At 46.5% G+C, this 23,715-nt stretch overlaps 1 protein-coding gene across 6 annotated transcripts in view; it reads left to right on the forward strand.

The window, feature by feature from the left end:
• The window catches only part of TTC28 (tetratricopeptide repeat domain 28), a 122,690-nt gene that overhangs the window by 48,375 nt on the left and 50,600 nt on the right, over positions 1-23,715 (forward strand). For 4 of the 6 annotated variants that reach the window (XM_057406176.1, XM_057406177.1, XM_057406179.1 and 1 more), the window contains 3 exons: positions 20,514-20,661; positions 22,170-22,442; positions 23,429-23,559. In XM_057406176.1, the coding sequence (XP_057262159.1) occupies positions 20,514-20,661; positions 22,170-22,442; positions 23,429-23,559 (552 nt within the window). Of the gene's footprint in view, positions 1-20,513; positions 20,662-21,471; positions 21,594-22,169; positions 22,443-23,428; positions 23,560-23,715 lie in introns of those variants that run through there. The other 2 variants (XM_057406181.1, XM_057406182.1) reach the window with 2 other exon arrangements.

Consider the following 23,715-nt stretch of genomic DNA (forward strand, 5'->3'; position numbering starts at 1 on the left):
TTCCTGCTTCCTTTTTCATGTAGCAACCTCTTACCAGCTCGGACTTTCCTTCCAGCTCGTGCTGTGCTTGTGGTGCATTGTCTGTTGCAGTTGAAACTAAAGTGATTGTTTGTGGCACCATGCTTAGTTATGGAGGAGTAAGGAGGTACATGGCTTCTGGTGTGGCGAATCAACTACAGTGTGGTTAGTCTTCACACAGAGCCCTTGGCTGCATGAGTCAGTCTCCTGTTTGCTTAGAGCACCTAAACCTTTGAGGCTTAAAAGACTGATGACATGCCAGGTACAAGATTTATTTCTTAAAAAGGTTGATAGATTTTCTAGTTTTAACCTTAGTCTTACCCTGTTAATCATCTCAGCATTGACTGATCCAAGTTTTTGTTCCAATAAGCAGCTAAAATTAGGATTCACCCCATTATAGATGTTCATTAACCTGTACCCTCTTTGTGGACTTGTGTTTCACTGCAGTAAAAGTGACCCCAGATCTTGCAAGTATCCCCAGAGACATTATTAGCAAGACTATTAGAATCCTCATGGTGCTGCTGGTGGATGGTGACCTCTCCACTTCTGTGAAAAATCTGCAGCTTCTGTATTAAATCCTGGAAACCCTAGAGCCCACCCCAGGATAATCTGTGCCGTGAGCACAGTTGTGCTGGTCCATCCCTTTGAAGCCAGAATATGTCTATTGCCATTTGTACCAAGTGTCAAAGTGATAGTTATGTTAATGTCAGGCTGTACCCAGGTCTGTCTGGGTCTTTAGTAATCAGTGAAGGAACTCAAGGGGGTGTGCCCAGTCCCATCTATTTGCTGCTGTTTGACTCACCATATCCTGTTGAATCCATTTCACAAATGCAGGTTCCAGGCATTTCCTTGCCTGATACTTATTTTCATTGGAAAATAATGTTCTCATTTAAACAGCATTAAATCCTTTGAGGTGTTGAGCCCAGACTTGTTAGACTGTTTGGATGCAGCTCTTGTGCAAAAGGTCACTTAATGCTGCATTAAAATCACTTGTTCCCGAATCATCTGAACCTGTCTGAGGGGTTCTTATCCTCAGGATTTTACTCTGCACCTAGCTTTTGTCTCATGTAGAAGCACAGAGGAGGGAGTGCTGTGGCAGCTGGAGTGCTTGTTCAGTCCTCCTTATTCCGAGCATCCTTTCCCATCACTGTCCTTCCCGCTGCCTTTGCTGCCATGGAGATGCCTCACCAGCAGCCACCCACCGGTGCTGAGATGGCGTCTCCTCCCTGCTGCTGCCATTCCTATTGCTGTGCTTCTGTCAGCGTTTTCCTGGTTTGAATCCCATCTCCTCTGTGCTCATAGCACAGTACTATTGCCCTTCCAGGCATATAGCTGTTGGATGTAACACTTTGTGGTCCAGCCCAGCAGTGTCTCTCTCTTACTTTGGTACCTTTTAGTCACTGAAATGCAGTGTTTTGCGCTGTTCTGCTGTCTGGTTTTTGTATGAGGCTTTTCCTGGCTTCATGTGATGTGTGAGAAGGCAGGAGATCTGCATCCCACCCAGAGGAGAAGCTGCGAGACAGTAACCGATCAGGTTGGAGTACATGTAATTCCTGTGTGATCCCTGTGCATAAAATGGGAAGTTTTCTGCAGCAGGCAGAGCCCTGTGGATTCTGATAAAGATAGCTTCCTTTGTCAAAAAATTAGTCTCTATAGTGAAGAACACAGTCATCAGGCAGCATGTCAGTGGAAAGAATTTGAAGGGTATTTACTTACTGGTTGTCAAATTAGAATCAATTTGTCTTAGTTTATTTATGTGCTCACTAGAGAATGCACCGAGGGAAATCATCTGAAATATCGAGGACTGCTGTGTAGCAAAGAGTACACAAGGAATTAGACACAGTGGTGGAGGGGTTGTATAAACACTGACTCAAGTAAAAACAAGGAGAGAATCCTCTGAGCCTCATGAACAGTGAGCTGTGAACATGGAAAATATCATCAAGAGAGGCTCTTCTGTTGGAAATTCAGAGTTCTGCTGAGCTGGGTTTGCTCTCCAGTGGGCCTCATGCCCTTCTGCCCTTCAGGCAGGCTCAGGTGTTTTTGCAGCCTGACTACATGATGTGGTGTCCCTATAAACCTCCTGGTTTCTACGTAAGGTCTTTGCTTACCATGAGATTCCCTGCATCAGGATTAACTCCTGATGAGTAGACTTCAGTCTCTTGGGTACAGGAGCTAGTGTAAGCACCTCTCTGGAGCGATCAGTGCTTGTATCTGCTTTGTTCTGCTGAAGGGAGACAAAAGAAGCCATGGCTTCAACTGGTTCTGTTGTTTAATGTGTTCTGTTCCTTTTGTTTGTTTTTTAAGTGTGCTTCTAACTCCATGTCAAAGCTCGGATGTGAACTGTGGCACTGACAGGTTGTGCCACCCCTGGAGGCCTCGTGCTGCCTGGCGTCTTTGCCTGAAGTGTTAATGGTGTCCATGGTGGCTGCCAGGTGCTGTGCTGGTACCGGCAGTGAAAGGTGGATCTGCAGGATGGCACGTGGCAGTTGTCAGAACCCCCAGTGCTGGCTCCATCCCCCCTTTACCTGGTGTGTTTATCATGAAGCTGCTGCCTGAGCTGCAGTTCTGTAAGATCCCGGGACTGTCACCGTTGCTTCCAAGCATCCAGCAGGCAGCTGTGCCTGTCTCCTACATGTGGCATTTACTCACACCAAGTCCTGGTGGCTGTATAAAGTGCGGATCAGCATCGTTTTAATTCTCATTGTGTTTTCTTGCAGCCTCTGGCATGACCCGTGTTCATGAGACAATCCCAGCTTTGTTTCAGTGTCTCAGCTTACTGCGTGGCGGCTGGTGACAGTGCTGCACACGGAGCTTGGGAAGTCTCTCTAAATTAGTTTGCTGGCATCTGTGTGAAGAACTGAAGCCAAAAGTGTCTCCTTTCAGAGGATCAGAATCGCATCATTATTGGAGGCAGTTCAGAGAAGAGTGAAAAAAGTGATTAGGGGCCCGGGGGGACTGATGTATGAGGAGAGATCAAAGGAGCTAAATTTGTATCATTTGGATGACTGACAGTGAAGGGGGAACATGAAAGTCTGTGATTATTGAACGTGTATAAAGAGGGAAGAGTTGGGGAGAGATTATTCAGGGTGAGATGATGGGGGATTACATTAGAAAGAGGGAAACAGCAGTTAAACAGGGGAATTTCCCAACAACAAGTTAGGGTATTAATTGTCTCTTGCTATAAAGCCAGTGACTTAAGCTACTGCTTTTTAATTTTCTGATGTACGCATAGAAAATGTTACAGAGAAAGGAAGAAGAATAAAGCCAAGATTGGGGCAAAAATGACTCCGTGGGTGTGTGCATCTTTGGCCTTGGTGGCCGTGTTTACATGATCTAGCATGTAATTGAGCGATGAACAGAGCAGCAGGTAGGACTTGGCGAGAAACAGGACTTTGCATCAGGACTAATGTGATCAGACTGGTGGAGGTCACTGTCTGCACCGTTCTTCCTGCAGTACCTGGGATTTCAAAAGTACTGCACAGGGTCAGTAGTGGTGTTGCTCTGGTTTAGAAGTTTGGACTATAGCCTAAATATTAAGGTGGGGTCTAGGACTTTACTTTCAGAATTAGCAGTTGCAGGAATTAGTGATATTTTAGATGCTGTTTCCAGGGCACTGCTTTAGAAGTACACCTCCTGCCAGGCGTCTCGTGCTCTCGCATTCATGCGTCTCCTGCTGAATCTTTCTCAACAACCTTTAAATGAGTCTGGGCTTCTGTATGAGCTCACTGGTTGTCTTTTCCACTGATGTTAATAGTATCTTAATAAATGCAAAACACATTTTGGAAACTCCAGACTTAAGTTCCAGCTGAATCTTTGCCTTCAAGCTAGAATTTGTTTGAACTGGAGCGGTGGCTGTATCGGGCAGGTCTTTTGGGCTGGCCTGAAAGTTTTCTTTCCCAGATGGTTATAGCACCAAAGCCTGGGAGCAGGGTTGTGTGTCATCCTAACTCCGCATTTTCTATCCCATTGTCAATTTAAAGCAAACCTTTTATGTTGCTTTGGCATATCCTTGCAAGTATAAACTGTTGTAGCACTCTAATTTTTCCTGTCTAGCTGGGAATAATAAATTCTCCAGTTTGGGATTACAGCTGCTCTGGACAAGTGTGTTTCATGTGTACAACAGGACTAAACCCAGTGAAACAATGAGCTGATAACCATCAAATGCAGTTAGAGGTGAGCCCAGGTGAGAATATGTTCAGAGCAGTGTGATGTATTGGTGCCTTCTCAAGTCCTGACATGCCCGTGGTGTTGCTCCTCTGTGAACTTGTCCAGTTTGTGCTCACGTGCTATAATCCTTGGCGTGCGGCTGATGTGAAGGGAGTACATAGCAGGTTATGTAAGGAGTGCTAGTGTGTGTAAAGGAGAGGATCATTGTGTACTGGTAAGACAGGGACATGTGTATTTAAAAGCAATGGGGACAGTGTATTCCTTTCCTATTGTATATTTCAGAGCAGAGGCTTATTGATTCAGGTGCCTGAAATAGTGATGCTTTGAAGCAGAATTTCCTTTGGGAGCAGTTGTGTGAAAGGGCAAAGGGGAGATGATTAAAATATAAACCTTCATACCCTGCTGAATTAGTCGTTCTCATTTCTTCAAATGACACTGTGTCACTGAAGGAACAAACATTTAGAGCTCCCCAAATCCATGTTAACTACTGCATCCCTGTCTGGGATGGATTAGTGACAAGAGGTTGCAGGGTTAAAATGCTGTGTATGGTGTGAAATGCCTGCTGCTGGGACACTGTTTGCTGTGTCTAAAGCAGTTGAAGATGTTGGTGGCTGTTGGCTGCTTTTCCACTGGATTATTGTACCAGATCTCCCAGTTGTAATGAAATGCACAGTCACAAAATTACATGTCAGCATTGTTGTTTGATATACCACTTTTCTGAGCTTTCCATCTCCCCAAAGGAAGATCCATTGTGTGAGAAGTGTGCCTAGGAATTGAATTGATATTTGCTGATATTAACACAGGACAACAGTGGATGTTCAGCTGGCCAAGAAGGCAGCTTTTCTTGGTGAGCAGGCTTTACTAGACAGTATGTTTTTCAGTTTTCCCATAAAAGGGTTTAGGGGCTTTATTCATGGAGATTTCTGACAGTGTCAAATGCAAATACCAAGATGATCCTCAATAACTTCTTCCTAGTCAGGCTTAAGAGGCTCCAGGTTCAAAGCAGCTGCCCTGAAGAGATTGTTAGAGCATTTCCTGATGTACCAATGTACGTTTGACTTATTTTCTGATGGCAGACTCTTGTGTGAAAGCTGTTGTGTGTCCCACGTCTGATGGGCTGTGTGTTTGCAGCTTTTCCACCGGAGCGTAAATGTGCAAAATCTGTGTGTTTAGTCCCGCTGAGGAATGACTCCAGCACTCTTACCAAATGATAATTTTGGTGTTGCATATGAAATCAGAACATCTGATAGTGAATGTCTTATGAGATATTTATAACAACTCTATTATTTTCTGTCTGCAGGGATCTGTGTTCATTCCTCGCAGCTCCTGTGTCTTCCCTGTGTTTTTATGCCCAGAGACTGATTAGGAAAAGCTTGCAGATTGTGGATTCCTGAATGCATTGGTTGAGAAGTATCTTGTGGCAGTGAATCATTCCTAATGCTGCCGTGCTGCTGCAGGCCTCATCACACAATGTCATTAATCGTCAAAGAACTCCTTTAAAACCAAGCCAAGATTTTACAGCGTGCAGTGGATCTGATCTTTATTACCCTGTTAATTATGTTGTACTTGCTAGCAAATGATTGTTTCTGCTTTCTTCTGTCAAGTGAAAGGACTTGTGATAAAGAAGAGTGGGTTGTTACCTTTGCCAGTACTATGAGGGTGAGCATTGTAATGTTGATGGCAATGCTAGCATCTGAGCACAGTGGGTCACTGCAGTGACCTTCTGCTTCCTGGGTGCCTGGACCACAGTTCAGCTGGGGGTTCAAATCTGGTGAGCATGTGGCAGATCTTGCTCCCAGCAAGACACAGGCTCTTCATCTTCTTGACAAGAGAGAGCGTGTTCAACCCGTTTCTCACGCACGAGTCAGTGCTGCGCTTCCAGTGTGCACCTTTGGCTGTGCAGAAATGTAGAAAACAGAGGGGAAGAGGGGACATGGCCAGAGGTGGCGATGCCCTGCCTGGCGCGGGTTGCTGCTCAGGGTGCTCCGGGCTGTGGGTACATCCTGCTGCAGGCGCAGGGCTGTCCTGCCTGTGGTCTCTGCTGGCAATAAACCCAGCAAAAATACAGCCTCTCTTAGTCTGGTCTTGGTGCAGTGCTGGTTTTGTTGTTTAGTTTTAGCTTACAGATCAGAAGGAACAAGTGCTTGCAACCTGCAGCATGGGATGCAAACCCAGCCCACCCAGAGTACGAAGTTCGCGGGTGAGCAGTTGTGCAGGAAGGGTCCCAACATCTTCCTGGGAGTGGGAAATTGCCACCATTCCTCTCGCTCTGGTTTTTGTTTGTCTGCATGGTGGATGTAATGCTCACTGAAACCTGGAATTTCCCCTGTGAGGGAAGAGGCAGCAAGCAAAAGTTTGTCTTTATTATGCTAAAGGAACACGTTGTTTTGTTAGTTGTTCAACCCTGATTGCATAGTCTGTGCTGGATCAGATGCGTGGTGCGATGTGCCTCAAATCTGATTCTAGAGTAGAAGACTAGCTGATCGATAGAAAGGAATTGGAAACACACTCGGGAGTGTGTAAACCCTGAGGGATGCTGGGTCAAACAGACCTTTGCGTAATAGGAAATGCCAAAGTTTATTTATAGTGAGGTGGTTGACCCTCACTGGATGTCACGTGCCCACCAAAGAGTTGGAAGAGTCTCTTTGGATCCTATGATACAATTGTCTTTTTGTGAGGCTGTTACATGGGAAGGAGCAGAACATGGCTGAAATTTATAACCTGTGACTCTTCGCTGCAAACTAATTTTCAAAGCAGATTTCTGTAAGGGGACTGAGTTGCTGTGATTTCTTGTGCAGTATAAATAATGTTCCTTTCGGTTTACATCAAACAGAGCTGCCATTGCTCACTGATCTAATGAAAGCTGTGGTAATTGCTTTTGTAGGTTCCATTTATAGATAGGACTTCTATAACTAAATTTAATTACTTACAGCTGAAACCAGTTGAAGTAATAAGTTCAAAATAACTCCTGTCATGTGCAGTGGAAGCAGCTTGTGCTCAGAAAAAGGCACTTCCTAATTGTTTCATTTCTCAATTAAGAGGAGAGTTTTCAGCTTCCACATATTTATGGCCTGGTTAAATGAAGAAGGTACCTCTGCAAATCTCTCATCATGGCTCATGGCATTAGGTAGGAGACTCCTGTCTCCTGCTTTACAGCACTTGAAGCATTTCCTTACACATGGGTCTTGCATTATTTGCATAGAGTGGTTGGTGTTCTCTGCAGATCTGCTCAGCTGTGATACACGGAGAAGTGACTTAGCCAAGATCACACCAAGCCAGTAGCTGGCGAGATCCAACACTACTGTCTACCAAGCAAATGGTGTTTCCTGTGATTAACACTTAGTTGTCTTAGTCCCTCCTGGAGAGATCCAGTTGCCTAATGTGACAGAGGTGTCTCCAGCTGCTGAGGTAGGGTCTTGCTGTGCCTGTTTAAAGCAGCTCTTGTCTCAGAGAAACACTGGCTTTCAATCTCCCTGGAGGTTGTAGGCATCATTGGTACAGCCTTCATCGCCAGCAGCTGCTGTAGCATAGAGGTGTACACGGCTGTGCCATGCAAGAAACACCAGTGTTAAAACTTTGACACAAGGCACACGAGCAAAAACTGTAGTGCACGTTCTCGTTTCCAGGCTGAACTGAGTCACAACTAGTTGGAGCTGGGGCAGTGCTGTGAGGACCGCTACTGCATGCTTGCCTAGCTCCTGCCAGCAGCACATGGCAGGGCTAGAGGGACCTTCTGTCAGCCCCGGTATGGTGGTTGTGATCTTGCATAATGATTTCCTTGTTGACGCCTGGCACCCTGATTAGAAGTACAGTTGAAGATGTGTGATGAGAAAGATTAGGTGCCTTAGAAGATTGACATGTGAAGAGTGAATTATTTACTGAAGTGTTTAAGAGATGTAAAGAATGTGATTCTTGTTTTTTCACTTCATTATGCAAGAAGGAAATTAAAGACTGCTTAACTGGTCTGCCGCAAAAGCTGCTGCAGGACAGTCCAGGGACATGGTGACGTGGGTGCAGTTGTGTCTGTTTCTGTGCCGGTGTGCAGACACTGACACAAAGCTGAGGTTTCTGATGTTAATATGATGTTAGCATGATTGATCGGCAGCTGGATGTCTTTCTGTTACATATGCATGAGTGCACACACATGCACACTTAAGTGAATTTGATTTCTTCATTGCTTGTCTTTTGCCTTTGTCTGACACGTTGTCATTTCAATGACCAAATCTTTCCAGACTCTTAATTCTCACTTTACATTTCTTTTAAAAATGTTTCATCTCCTTTTTTTAGCACCGGGCATTGTTTGAATCCTCTCTGTATGGACATACTTAAGATCAGGGTACACAGTCCCGCTTTACCAGTGTTGGCATCCAGAAGCCATGGAAGTGATAAGATTAAGAGAAACAACAGAAAGCATTTATTATCAGCAAAGCCAAGCCAACATGTGCACAGTGTAGTTGCATTACATTTTATTTTTTTCCCCTCAAATAATCTGATACTTTACAAAGCTGATGTAAGCCTTGGTGGAAAGGAGAATTCGTTAGCGAGTGCTTGCCTGTTCTGCAGGGAATGCTGCAAGCACACAGCTCTGCTTCGGACATGCTGCCCTTTCCTCCCAGAGGAATAGCTCAGCTGAGAACGCTTCTGTCATTAAAAGGATGAGTCAAGAGGTAATTACTCATGCCACCAGGTTTGTTAATATTGATGGGGGCTGCTTCAGGACTGGAATATGTGGATGAGTCCTTGGTGGTTGAGAATTGACTTAAATCCTGCTTTTTTGTGTGTGTTAAAAAGCTTTGTTATGTGTGTGTTAGGTATCTGTGTATTCATACTATCTGAAGTAGATTCCTAGGAAAGCAGATTTCCAGACCAGCTTGAGCTGTACTCTTTGATCCTATCACAGGCAGTTGAGTGTGGCAATTGTGGATTTCCCTTGGAAATACAGGGATTTGTCGCTGCTGCCATATAGTAACTGGTGAAACAGGCCAGATGTGGATTGCTGGACACGTGAGCACCGAAGAGGTGGACACGCAGTGTCCGTCGGGTGCAGGTCTGCTTGTGGTGGCTGCTGGCAGCACTTGGTGTGTGAACATGGTGGATCTGTGAAACGTTTGTCCATCGCCTCACGGATGTCTCTGTGGGGACAGCTTGTGTCAGTGTGCAGCTGAGGACAGGCTCAGGAACAGGGCAGCAGACACTGCTTTGTGAAGCCCACAGGGAGCATTCCACATTGAAAGAAGCAGATTCATAATTCATACTGTCAGTCGGGTTTATCTTTTACCAAATACACTCACCTTCCTGTTTAACCAGGCCCATAAGTCAGGTTGGGGGTGAGTGTCTCTTCAGCCCTATGAGAGCAAGTACTTTACAGTGGAAGGAGGGGTCCGACTCCTTTGGCTTTGTGCCCCGTGCTGTGGCTGGTGCAGCTGGGACATGCCATACGCCAACCACGGTGAGCCTCCAGGTTCGAGTTGGGTGAGCATGGCTCTAGGTGTTGGGGTGGTGGACACCAGCCCAGCGCAGGTCACCTTCCTGCTTTTGCTGCTGAGGAGCAGCATTGGGGCGAGGAACTGTTGGGTGGCACTAAAGCAGGTTCAGAACCTGTGGGGCTGCTGGGTGCATGGGTGAACGGGCTGAGGTTTCATCACCTCTTCCCTCTGGACCCTGCTCATTCATCTGTCCAGACCCATTCAAGTGTCCTGACGTGTGTTGGACCATCGTTAGCTGTGAGTCAACAGCTGCTGACCAAGGGATAACTTATTCAGTGTGTCTTATTTGGGAACGCAAAGGCTTCCTGATGAAACCTACAGAAGCATATTATGTCTCTGACATTCTGAGGTTTCATTATTGTGTCTTCAATTATTCACCAAGGCTGCTTGTTCACCTTCTGGCACCCTCATGGATCTGCAGGCTGGTGGCAGGCAGCAGGCAGTGCTTGCTGCTCTTTGTTCTCGTGGCTTTTTCTTGGTACCTTGTGGAGGAAATTTCCCTGTTACTTACTGGCTTCAAGCTCTTGCCCAAGGTTATTCACATTGTTCCAGCTCGCACCAAGTGAAGAGGACATCCCTGTGCAGGTTTTAGTGCATGGTGCAGAATTTTAGAAAAGAGAACCAACATTAGTGTATATAAATATATAAAGGGGGAGTGTCACGAGGATGGAGCCAGGCTCCACTCAGTGGCAAACAATGATAGGACAAGGGGTAATGGGTACAAACTGGAACACAAGAGGTTCCACTTACCCTCACTGAGAAGAAGTTTCTTCTCAAGTTTGACGGAACACTGGAATAGGCTGACCAGGGAGGTTGTGGAGTCTCCTTCCCTGGAGACATTCAAAACCCGCCTGGACACATTCCTGTGTAACATTATCTAGGTGTTCCTGCTCCGGCAGGGGGATTGGACTAGATCATCTTTTGAGGTCCCTTCCAATCTCTAGCATACTGTGATACTGTGATTAGTATTATAAACTCAACACCAGATGAAGGGGAGACTTTCCCTGTGGATGCACAGAGAAATGCTTTCATTTCTCCTGGGGTTCCTTAGGATGGAAAGTCTGAGTAAGGGCTGGAGTCTCTGTACCAATGCATGCCAAATGCCTCAGAGTTTAGAATATTTTCTTCCAAGCCAGAACTTTACAGAAGTAATGGAGTTCACAGGATGTGTGAGGAAGACCAGAACTTGTCTACAGATGTAGCTTTTGCTTTCTTTGTCATCACTTGGATAATTTCAGCCAAAGGAAGAATAGAGAAAAAGTGTGGGGAGGGAACAGAGCCTTCCCTTGGCTGGCTTGCCCTGGGCAGAGAGCTTGGGCATGGCTGTCATTGGAAAGCATGTGGCCTCCTAAATTCAGCTCTGCTCAGCAGTAGAATGTTCTCTCCTGCTCACTGGAGTTATTTGAATTAAGTACAATTGTAATTTGAAGGTACAAGGTGTTGGAATGAGGATTTCCAGGTGATGCTGCCTGCCTTGGGAAAAAGCAGCAGGAAGGGCCCCTGCCCTGAAAACTTGTTTGATTCCTCTGTAGAGGAGACCTTACTTCTGCACTCTTGTAACTTCCTGCTGATGCTTTTAGGTTGGCAATAGACTTGCATGAAGTTGAAATAATCACAGCTACAGGTTGGGCAGAGAAGAGATTCAGAGCAGCCCTGCAGAGAAGGACTTGGGGGTGCTGGTTGATGAGAAAATGAACATGAGCCGGCAGTGTGCGCTTGTAGCCCAGAAAGCAACTGTATCCTGGGCTGCATCAAAAGGAGCATGACCAGCAGATCGAAGGAGGTGATCCTGCCCCTCTACTCTGCTCTCGAGAGACCTCACCTGGAGCATTGTGTGCAGTTCTGGTGTCCTCAACATAAAAAGGACATGGAACTGTTGGAACAAGTCCAGAGGAGGCCACAAGGATGATCAGGGGCTGGAGCACCTCCTGTATGAAGACAGGCTGAGAAAGTTGGGGCTGTTCAGTCTGGAGAAGAGAAGGCTGCGTGGAGACCTCATAGCAGCCTTCCAGTATCTGAAGGGGGCCTATAGGGATGCTGTGGAGGGACTCTTCATTGGGGACTGTAGTGATAGGACAAGGGGTAATGGGTTAAAACTTAAAGAGGGGAAGTTTAGATTGGATATAGGGAAGAAATTCTTTACTGTGAGGGTGGTGAGGGACTGGAATGGGTTGCCCAGGGAAGTTGTGAATGTTCCATCCCTGGCAGTGTTCAAGGCCAGGTTGGACAGAGCCTTGGGTGACCTGGTTTAGTGTGAGGTGTCCCTGCCCATGGCAGGGGGGTTGCAACTGGATGATCTTAAGGTCCTTTCCAACCCTAACAATTCTGTGATTCTATAATAAGGAACTTGAGAAACAAGGTTCTTCTGTGGGACTGAAATCTAGTGAGCTCAATAGCAAAGCTGGAAATGCAAGCAATGCTCTTGCTGTTCTCCTTGCCTGTAGAAACAGATGCTGCTAACTGGCATTTGTAATTTGGGCCGGTAATTCCTGTGATGAAGGAAGGTGGATGACATTGTTTTGTGGTAGTTCAGAGCAGGCAAAGGGTTTGTTTTGTGTTCCTAGAGCATAGACCCTGCTAGGAAGTGCTCTTCTGCTGCTCTGTTTCGTCCCTTCTCGAAGGCACAAGGAGGTCACTCTGGTGGGTTGTTCCTTTCATTGCTGTTGTAAGCAGCAGTGTGAGACCTTTCGGGATCACCATGCAAACTAACTCTTCATGCTGGTTCCTGGCGTCGCAGGTCAGTGCTGATGTGTGGGAGAAACTGTAGTCCACAGCCCCTTAGCCATTCTGCCCTCAGCATGGCTTCTCTCTGTGAAGGAGTTTACAGTGTATTTGGGCATGAGAATTGCTGTTTTTGGACTTACCTGTTGAAGCCCCACTGAAGGATGACTCCTATTCTGGAGTCAGTCCATGTACTGTTCTAACAGCAAACCAGAGAAGTGGTAGGGCAGCTAAAATGAAGCAGATGTTTAGCAGGGAAGTAATTTGTAATTGGCCAGTTTGATGGTACCTCTTGACCCTTACAGGGCTGTTCAATAAAACTAGCAGTTTCCACAGCAACTACTAAATTACTTGGTGCTTCAGAGATCTGTGATAAAGGAGGTTGAGTCATTGTAGGGAAACATGGTGTTGCTGTTTCTCCCCTTTGCATTACAAGAGTAATGATCTGGCAGAACTTGCTGCGTGTGACTCCCCTCCTGAAGAATTTTTCCCACGTTCACCTTGGCCAAAGAGATTTATGTATTTCGTACTTGTGCAAATTTGATTTTTCTCCTTTCCTCCATCATCAGCTTTGTCCTTCTTGGCAGGCAGCGCTGGCTGAGCACTTGGGCTGGGACGGAACAGGGACGCTGAGCCAGGAGCCCGTGTCTGCAGGAGATAGATGTGTGCTGGCTTCTCTGTCACAGCTCCTCCAGGGCACCAGGTGCTTCTCTAGGGGGTGCAGAGCAGCTCCAGCATCCCGCAGGGTGCTCTGCAGCCGCATGGGCACATGCACGTCACAACTCGCCATCATCCAGCGCCTTTTCTGCTATTTACTGCTTTTTGTCCTCTATTTTGACAGCTCTTGGAAATTGTACTGTTCAGATTTTTTTCTTGTTCATGTGTTTCTACTCTGAGATAGGGACGTAGCTTGAGATCAAGGCAGTTTTGAGAATGGACCCATGGAGTTGCATGGAAGGGAAATGGCTTCAGGGTTGTTTACCACAAAGCCCAGCATAATCCTGGGGGCTCTGAAGATGCCTCCATGTGCACTAGCACCTCTGCAGGTATTTGGTTGTGTGCACAGGTGTTGTTTCAGTGCAGTGTGTGTTGTACAGGGAAAGCCGCCTGTGTTAAAATCCTCCCCTGCCTGTTTAGGATATTGTGGCACACTAGCTCTTTGGCCATGCAAATTGCTGTTTACATTTGATGCTGATCAACGTTTATCTGACGCTCGGTAGTTATGAAGGGTTTGAGTCATTTGGATAAAATGCCTTGGTCCCTCTGGATCCCATCCCTCCCTTCAGCATGTCAGCCCCACCACCGTAACATGGATCTTTGAATTATCTCTGCTGCTGGATTTGCCTCACCACTGTGGGCTGACCAGATGCTTTAATGTCTCATTTCTGGATTTTGCGGTCAGTTTTCAGTGGGATCCATGAAGCTTGCAGAGCCTGCAAGATGCGAGATGGAGAAGGGCTGAAGGGGAGCAGTCATTTGAGCTGCTGCTCAGATGAGTAATTCGAAGTGAGACAATGAAACTGTGCTGGAACACTCAAGCTGAATAGCAGAAAGAGCTCTGGTGGTGGATGTCTTCCAGTTTAGGACATGATTTTTATTATTCCCTCTTTTCCCTTTGTACTGGTTTTTAATTTGTTTTTGCTTTTAAGGGTATAAGAACAAATAGGAGCACATGTCTGTATATTCTTGAGCTCTGCAAAGGTTCTCAATGCTTTTGGTGGTGTTAGAATTGGGAGAATTGTGTGCACATGTACACTGGCAGTTAAATACCAAATGTTAATACGATTTAAGTCATGGTACAGTGCTGACATTAAGCAAAGCACTCAAGGTAATACGGCATTAAAAACAGCCTGCTGCTGGCCCAGACCTCACTGAGAAGCAGCCTACAGGTGTTATCTAACCCATCTATTGTAAGTTTTGTGTAATTCTGTATCTACAAAATCTCCAATTCTATCTGACCAGTATTGGTGTTACTTCTGAGCAGGATGAAAAGTGACTTTTCTTGTGCAGTTGTTCAGCCTGAAATTGGGCAAAACTTTGTCTCTGTTTAGGGATTCTAGAATATGCTGCATACGCATCTGTGCCCAACAGCTTTAAACACAAGAGGATGCTGGTGCTTTCCCTGTGATGAATTTGGGCATCAATTGGTTGGTGGTTACTTGTCCAGAGCACTTCACTCATGGCTGTTCTTGCTATTCAATAAGACTTAAAGAGTTGTATGTGATAAAGATGGGAAGGCTGTCACCACCACCTGCTGTGGAAGGTGGGGATGCTCTTGGAGGGGGGAATCTGGATTGGAGCTGCTGTTTCTAGAGCGAGCCTGAAGCAGGTAAGAACAGGGCAACAGCCAGCAGCTACGCAGAAAGCTGGGTTCTTAACTTAGACTGAGCACAGATTTGACTCTTTACTATTGATGATTCCGTTTCATTCAGGTGAGCAAGTGATCTGTGCACAGTCTCTGCTGGCCACACAGTTAATAAGAGTAATTAAATGCTCTTTGGATAAAACAGTGCTTGATGCTCTCTTCCTGTTTTCCTGTATAGGCTCAATGGGGAGTAGAGGAAATTTCCATTTCCAAGTAGTGTGGCTTCTGTAGGAGACACCCTGGAGTGGGTGAAAGGTGGAAAAGCTCTGCTGCAGAGACAGAGACCCATCGGGGCTCTGCTTGTTCTCTGGGGCAGGGTAATGGCAGCAGTTCAGGTGCCTGCCCAGTGTACGGGCTGCAAAGGAAGATTGTTTCCTAGGGTGCAGCCTTAGCTTTGGGAAGTGGGAGCTCAGTTCCTCTGGACAGCAGGCAGTATTTATGCATGTGCTGCATGTGTTCTGAATTAAAGCGCATTCTTCCCTCTCCTCACATTCTTGAAATCCCACAGCAGAGATTTATCCTGTGTTTTTTCTTGACAATTTGGCTGTAAAGCAGTTACAAGGGGAGAGGAAAGATTCAACCTGGTCCTTGGCCCCAAGCAGCCGTAGTGGCTGTTCCCTCATTTCCCTTCTTTTCGGTGGCAGTGCCGCTTGCCCCGTCCCATGGGTCCGTCTGTGCGGGACGTTTTGCAGGCTCAGAACAGGCTGGTGAGGTGCTTCGTAGGTCACTTGTGCTGTTTTTGGCATCATCTCCTGATCTGGCAAACCAAGGGAGCATTGTGGAAAAAGCGTTTTCCCTGTGCTTGCCTTTCCTGTCCAGATAGTGGCTGTCCAGGGTCCGAAGCTGACATGAGTACAAAGGTGTTTTGGATTTCCTCCCCTGTGTACAATGGGAGCCTTTGTCTAAGGCTGTGGCTTTTTTTTTTTTTTTTCAGGTTTTCCGTGTTTGTTTGACAGTAATTTTCTGTTCCAGGTTCTTCTGATGCAGTTCCAGTTCTGTTCCTCTGCCTCCATTATCCAGTTGCAAGTTGGGCAGCAATTCATGATGTAAATGAGCATCTGAGCATGAAGACTGCTGACAGCGTTAAGGGATGAGCCCCCCCATGGTGGTGGGGTTGCTGTGTGCAGTGCCAGAGGGTTGTGCAGAGCAGGGAGGAGGCGCGGGAGCCCCTGGCGCCCTTGGCCGATGGAGATCCCAAGGCAGTCTGTGTCAGGGCAGCCTGCAGGCTCTGTGTCCTGAGGCAGCCGGGCGACAGGACAGGTAATCCTGCAGTTTGAGCTGTTCTGAAAGCATTTCTAAACAGCACACCATCCTGCCCAGTGATGTGAAGTGTACAAGATGGGCTACTGTTAGAAAAATGCTTATAGCCTGGAACTAAATCATATTCCAGAAACATGAGCTCATGCTTCAGTCTTACAAGAGACTGTGGTAAGACAGGATTGAACTCCTGTGGCTGCTGCTTCCCTCTAGCTCTTGCAAGCCTTGCATATGAGGTCTGAACGATTCATTGCTATGGATTCTACTGGGGAAAATGGTATGAGCTCCAAGAGTTATACCAGAGCCTGCTGCAGATGCCAGTACAGCATGAGTGTTTGCCTGGATTCCTGGGCCAGAAAATTAAAGAATATTTTTATACTTGCCCGATAAGAAAAGCATTGAGTTGTCTTGGGCTTCCTTTGCTGGGCTTGTTTTTGTTTAGCAGAATCCTGGAAAATATAGAGGTCCCATTCATATTCATATGTGCTCTTGTTTTGTATCAATTATAAACCAATTATTATTGCTGTGCCTAAACCAGCTTTTTCATATTGATACTAGAAGGGTTAATAAAAATGTCAGAGCCCCTCTTGATATTGGCCATTTCAGTGATGGCATTTACAGTCTAATCCTGCTTCAGATTGCATGTGAAAATTTAATATTCAGGGTCTTTCCAGTTATCCAGATGCGATCTCAGATGATGAGCATTAAAAACCTAACAAGCACATTTGTGTTTGCATTGCCTGGATGCTGCAGCAGTCAGTCCAGTGCTAGCTCCTACTAGGACAGATAGAAATTCTCCTTGTGCATTAAATGGGCTGTAATAAACACAGATGAAAAATACCAGCCTGTGCAGAAGCTGCACTGTCAATACATTGAGCAGAACAAATGGGACTCGTGCTCAGAATTGGAGAGCGACGTTCTGCTTGGCTGGGCAGGTGCTGCCTGCTGCAGCCCCGCCACCGGCTGCCTCTGCCAAACTGCAGCGGCCCATGAGGAGGGTCTTGCTCCGTGTTCTTTTTGTTCTGTCCATACAATTCTTGTAAAATTAAATTGAAGGTAGAGAAAAGCACCAAAAGCTGCGATCCTGCCATGAGAACCTGTCACGTGCTGAAAAGCATGGGGGCTGAAAAAGGGGGGGAGCCAGTGAAACATGAACAAGGTGGGAAGATCTGGTGGCTTTGGATGGGTCCTGATGCAGCTCCGCATCCCTGGCTCTCTGTGCCCGGGCTCGCGTGTGAGCAGGCTTGTTACAGGGCCAGTTTTCTGCATGGCTTTGATGTTTCTTGCCAAATATTTTTTGCCAGTTAATTAGAGTAACTTATTTTTGCTTCCAGAATATCAGCTGTGCTTTCTGTGGTGTTATGGGTAGCAAGCACTAATTATTCCCTGTCCTCCACCCCAGGCCATCTCCACTTGGCTGTATGAAATCTGTAACCTGGCTGCAGTGAGCCTAGGTGTTCATGGAGTAAAACATATCCATGGAAAGGCCATGTGGTCTGATTTCCCAGAACTCAAGGTCCATGGGCACACAGGATTACTCTCAAACAGCTTCTCTAATGTAGTACTGGTGACTTGATAAGATTAGGGGTTTGGTAGAGCTGCCTCTTACCCTTTAGTGCTACACCCCTCCCAAAGGCTCCTGGGAAGTGTGATTTGGAGATTGAAAAACTGAAGGAGGTGGTTCCAGCTCCAGCTCTGTGTGTTACATGGAGGATGCAGAGAGCCACAGGTTAGAAAACACCTGCTGTTCATCTGTCTTGTCCTTAGCAAAACATCATTCTCTTGTGGCTTTAATCTTCTTAAAAGAAATCACTAGTTCTTTCTTACCTGGGGTGAATGGACAATGAGCATAACTTTTGCTGTGGGGTGAGTTCTCCCCTGCCTTCACATGGTGTGATTATAACTGTGAAGTTCACTGAGGTGTGAGAAGACCCTGCGTGTGTCAGGACTGAAGAGCTGCTCCATGTCTCATTGCTTCAGCTGCAGCTGCTGGCTCCCTGCCTTTCCTTTTCCTCTCCTCTTCTAAAGGGTGATTCTCAGTTTCCTCTTTGCAGATCTTTCCCTTGATACAGTGTCTTCATTCCATTGCTAAACTAACTTGTGTACGCCTCTTGGGGAGGAAATAGGTGGTGTGAGTGCTCATTACTTACTTTGCTAAAGGTCTCTGGGGAACACAATGTGTGGAGAGTGTTCTGTATACACTGGAAACTGGAGAAGAAACGACGGAAGGGGTTTTGCAGGAAAAAGTTGGCTAAAATCTTCCTTTCAGTTACAATTAATAGATTTTTCTTTCAGGCTCTGAATGCTCTGTTTGTATTCAAATTAAGTGGTTTCCAGGGGGGACTTCCAGGAATAGATGTGGGGAGGGCACAAAAATGCTTTCCAGAGCAGATGTTGGAGGTGCCCGGTACAGAGCTGCGTGCAGCTTGTGAGCCTCATCCCTGCTCTGTTTTCTTCTGCCACCTGGAGCCTGTGGTGCCCTCGGGATGCAGAGCTTAGGGGATGCAGACTCTGGTGTTGCACCTGTGGTGCATTTTCTCCGCTTGGGACATGATGTTCACTTGGAGCTCTATACAAGAACTGGAAGTAGGGCAGAGGCTTCGCCTTTGTTTTGTTGGCAAGAAAAGCCTTGCCTTTTCTCTGTTTTCCTCACAGGGACCATTTTCCTTCATGGGAGACACGAACATGAGCTGTTGCCATGCCTATAGGTGACGAGTATGACGCTTTTTGTCCTACAGTGCTGTGTGTATGAGATAGGAAGTGAGAGGATTGTGCTGTGTGGTCCCTCTGAACCTTGGAAACAGAAGCCTTGGTATTCCTGTCTCATGGAGGCTGTGGGAGGTTTGTCTCCATGGCCTGCAGCATCCCCCTCCCTTTCCTTGGGGCCCTGTGTGCAAGCTACTGTTGGGTGCTGGGCTCTGCTGACTTTGGTACCGACGGGTGCTGTCTGTCCCCTCAGCGTGCGCTTGGAGGGAGGAGGTGGCAGGTTCTCCCTTCCTGCAGAGCGGGAGATGTGGGGCACCCGCCTGCAGTACAGCATTCCCTTGCTGCCTGCTGTGTGTGCTCTCATCCTTGGTACCTGAACCAGGCAGACATGCTTGTCCTGGGCCAGCCTTGTTGGCTGGAAAGGTTCCCATCAGAGAAGTGCTGTGTCAAACTGCCTCTGTCATCAGGTGTTAAAGAAAGTAATTAGATGATAATTCTGGGGAAAAAAGGGCATAAAAGTGTACACCATAATTTAGGTGACAGCTCACTTGCTGCTGGGAGGCCTTGCGCTTGGTGGCCACTGCACGTTGTTCTTTGTATTTTCTTTGATTTAAAGCTTCATGCTAGTAATCTAATTAACATTGAATTGGGTTTCCAGTACAGTAGCTTGTTTGGTTCAATAAAAGCACATTTATAGTAAAGGTTAATGAAAAGAATTTTGCTTTCATCTAATTAATTATGGGTGGTTCTACAATCAAGGTTTACTAATGGAAAGAGATTATATATTCATGTTGATAAATTTCTCATGTCATTTCTGATTTTCCTTAATCTCTGCATCCCTGGATTGGATTCCAAAAGTGTTTGAAAGCTCTGATGAAATACCAGTTTGGGTATTAATTGGAGATTTATTCTGTTTACGTAAAATGACTTCTACAGTTGTATAGTTAATGTATCTTGAGCAGGTTTCTGTTACAGATGGAGGGAGATAGTGATCAGGTCTCATCCATGAAAGCAGTATTAGGAGCCACTCTGGAGGAGCACCTTTATGTTTATAAAGCACTTCTAATGAAATGCAAATATTGTTTTATCTTCTGACAGCTTTGTTTGTGCTCTTGAAATAGCTTTGAGTGAACCTGAAGTGCAGCAAAGTTTGTATCAGGAGAGTATTAGCCATGAAGATGAAACCTGAACAATGGGCATCAAAGGTGCTTGAAGAGTCAGGACCTCAACTACATAGTGTCTGCATTATGTGTGGGGAGAGGAGGTTCAGCTTCTGTCTGGATCTTTGCATCATTCATCGTGTTTCATTGCAACTTGAGCTTTCAGTACATTTTGATCCCTGCTAGTACTAGGTGTTTATATTGGACTTACTGGTATGAACTGATGAGAAAGGAAACAGGTTATTTGCATGCTATGTGAGCCAGGAGGGCTGAAGTGGAGGTCTTGAGAATGAGCATTTGGTTATAAGTGGTTAAGAATAAGTCCAAGTCCAAGAGGAAAGCTTTGCCTTCATAGTAATTACCACCCATGGTCTCCAGAGCAGTTCTGAGGCCCTGCAGAGGGTGGAATGTCATCACACCCGTGTGTGTGTGTGTGTGTGTGTCTGGATGCTACTCACAGACCAGGCGGTGCTGTTCAAGTATTCTCTTTTAATTACAGCCAGCATGACCAAAGGAGCCAGAACGTGCCTGTGTAGCCCCAGTGTCCCCCAGCATGTGGGCATGGGCACAGCTGGTATTTGTGACTTCTGCCAGTGAAGTAATTGGCACTTCTTCTTCCCTTTGGCTTTCCAGGCATACTTCCGACAGGGTGTAGCCCTTCAGTATCTCGGGCGTCATGCGGATGCACTGGCAGCATTTGCGTCAGGACTGGCTCAGGATCCCAAGAGTCTGCAGCTTCTGGTTGGCATGGTCGAGGCCGCCATGAAATCTCCTATGAGAGGTAAGCACCAGGGGATCTTCTCAGGGATGACAGTCATCTGCTGAGGTACTTAGAGGTGGTAGCATCAGTCCATCTCTGACTCGGCCAGCACTTGAGGCGGGGGAGAACCTGGAAGCCCGAAGGGAAATGTTTCAGGGTTTGGCTTCTCTGCTGAGAAAGGAGCCTGAAGTTGGAGGAGGAGCAATGAATATTCTTCCAATTCAGACAGCAAGATGGTGATACCCAGCTCGTGAGGCTGCTCTTGTGCAGCAGTTCCAGTGAAGTCCTTGCTCATTTGTCTTTTGTCCAGTATCACTGTAGATAGGAGAGCTGTGTACTGCTGTGGCCCTGGCGTTATTATTGCTTGGAACAGCTTCCCATGTTGTTCTGGTGCTTGACCATTGGGAATAGAGAGTCTTAAATGCTCCAGGTTTTTGCCCAGAAGAGCGCATCAGCAGTTTTCCCATGGCACTAATGTCTCTCAAAACAAGAGTGTTCCAGAAGGCAAAAAAATCTTCTTGGCTAATTCACTGATACTCAGGAAGTGTTGAAATCACAGGGACCTTGAAACCATAATGGCTGTGCAGCACCTCTCTTTCATAATGTCCCTGTTTTCAGGCTTTTCCTCTCTAGAGGGAGGAGGAGCTGTTTTTCTCTGCTGCTCTGTTTCTCTTGCAGGCTTTGTATTGCAATGTCCTAGTGGTATTTCCCAGGAGGGAATGTGGCAGTTCTCACCCTCAGCAGATGCTGCTGGGAGCCCCTTGGCACAGGAGCCAAGAAATGCTGAAATGAAAAAAACATCCCCAGTGGTGTTTCTTTTTTTTTTTTTACAGTGTTTTTCTCCATCCTCTAAAGTGAATTAATCTGGAAGCTTCTGTCCTATATAGCACTTACCTTGTGAAGCTAATTTCATTTGGTACCCTAAGGTACTGTGGCTGCTGCTAAGAGTGCAGGTAATATGGTATTTCTGTGTAAGCATCCCCAAATCTGGCTGTTGTAGGTAGTCTGGCAGGTCAGCTGCTGTTGTCAGGAGCACTGCCTCCTGCCTAAGGAGCAGCTCGGCTCTGCAGTTCCTGTCACCTCTCTTGGTGCATGGTGGTGCTGTGCTTGTGCTGGCTGGACAGGCACAGGTTTTGCTGACGTGCAGCTGTAAGTCTGTGCTGCAGGAGCAGACACTGCAGTGCGTTTACTGCTGGTGGCCCGTTTCCAGTTTCCTACAAAACTCTTTAGTGTTCTCTGAATTCCTTCTGCCATTAGGCCAGTCTTCAGAGCTCAGTATGAGACTGCTCGGCATGTTTGTGCTGTCTTCCAGGGAAAACTTGCTACTCAATGTATCTTACTGTATTAGGTGTTAGATGATGCATTTGAGCCCTGAGTTTCTGTAATCTTGGTTTGATTTGGGTAGTCTGGTCCATGACTTGCATGTCACTTGGTTCCCAGAAAGCACAGAGGAGTTGTGAAGGTGATATCTAGATAAAAGTAACATGGTTTGTTGAGTAACTAATTCTGCCTTCGTTTCTCTGTGTCAGAGTCCCTGGAGCCTACCTATCAGCAACTGCAGAAGATGAAGCTGGACAAGAGCCCCTTTGTCGTGGTGTCTGTGATTGGCCAGGAGCTTCTGACAGCGGGCCACCATGGGGCTTCGGTGGTGGTGCTGGAGGCTGCCCTCAAGATCGGCACCTGCAGCCTAAAGCTGCGGGGATCGGTGTTCTCCGCACTGAGCAGTGCATACTGGTCCCTTGGGAACACGGAGAAAAGCACTGGATACATGCAGCAGGACTTGGACGTAGCCAAGACCTTAGGTAAGAGTCCTCCTTTCACTCACCTGAGTGCTAGGTGGCTACAGGTGGAACAGATCTGTGTTAATGGTCAGCATCTCTATAATACTCAGGTGTCTGTAGGATTTCTCAAGCTGCTAAATCAAATCTGAAGTGGGAATGTGCAGGCTACAGGCTTGTTCATTCCTGTTTACCACGTGTGTGAAGGGCAGATGATCAATGAACGTGCTGAGGTTTTACAGGGTCCTGGAATTCTCTGGTGTCAGGTATGTGGGAACTGGCCTTGTCCCCTCTGTAGACTTGGGCTCAAAACCTTAAATGAGTCTTAAATGAAGCAGTCTGTTTTCAAGAGTTCAGTGGAAAAAGGTTCTTGGTCTGAGCTTCTGAGGCAGTTTCCAGGGAAGGAACAAATCAGGAGTGAGACGGTGGATGAATGGGAGGGCTAAAGAGAGAAACAAACTGGAAGAGTTCCTCTCATGTACAGTATGTCCTGCACAGCATAGAGCTTTCAAGCTTTGTGGGTGCTGTAGAGAGAAGGTAGTATGTGAGACAGAGGTCAAGACAGTTCTTGAGAGCTCCAACCAGGAGAGTTCACTGAAAGTACAGGGGCTACTTTCAGTGTCTTGATAGCAGCAACAGATCAAGGGCTGAGCTGAGCTGTGCTGCAGAACTGCTTTCTGGAGAAAGCTGACGTGCTCTTTGCTTGTTTGAAGCCTGGGCCACTGACTGACTTGCATGAAAAAATTGCTAATGTCAAGCAAGGAATAAACATGGAAGGATGGGAAATTGCTGAGTGTCAGGTCAAAGAAAGAAGCTGTTAAAACAACTCTGAAAGTAAGGTTAGTGGCTATTGTAGAAGTTTCTGAAGGCCAGCAAAGAGGAGAGTTCAGGCTGTGTGTTAAACATAAGGATGAGTTTGTTCTGATGCTGGTTCTCCCACTGGAGCATCACTTGCACAGTGTGTTCCATGCCCTGTTAGCTAACCTTTGCTTTGTTTGCATGTGACCCAGGTGACCAGACGGGAGAATGCCGAGCTCACGGAAATCTGGGCTCCGCATTCTTCTCCAAAGGAAATTACCGGGAGGCCCTCACTAACCACAGACATCAGCTGGTGCTCGCCATGAAACTCAAGGACAGAGAGGTAGGAAGCTTATTAACTAGACCAGTTGGGAGTCAGTACTGCGTGCTTTTCTGGAGAGATACAGACGTGTCAAGAGGCCTTGTCTGTTTGATGCTTTTTATTCTGGGAATTTGGAAGCTGCATGGTTTCTGTTCTAGCTGTTCACTTCCTTCTTGT

Source organism: Pezoporus wallicus, unplaced genomic scaffold (genome assembly GCF_028554395.1).
Source record: "Pezoporus wallicus isolate ANWC-B61680 ecotype Strahan unplaced genomic scaffold, APGP_CSIRO_Pwel_v1 contig_8819, whole genome shotgun sequence".
In the NCBI taxonomy this organism is placed as follows: Eukaryota; Metazoa; Chordata; class Aves; order Psittaciformes; family Psittacidae; genus Pezoporus; species Pezoporus wallicus.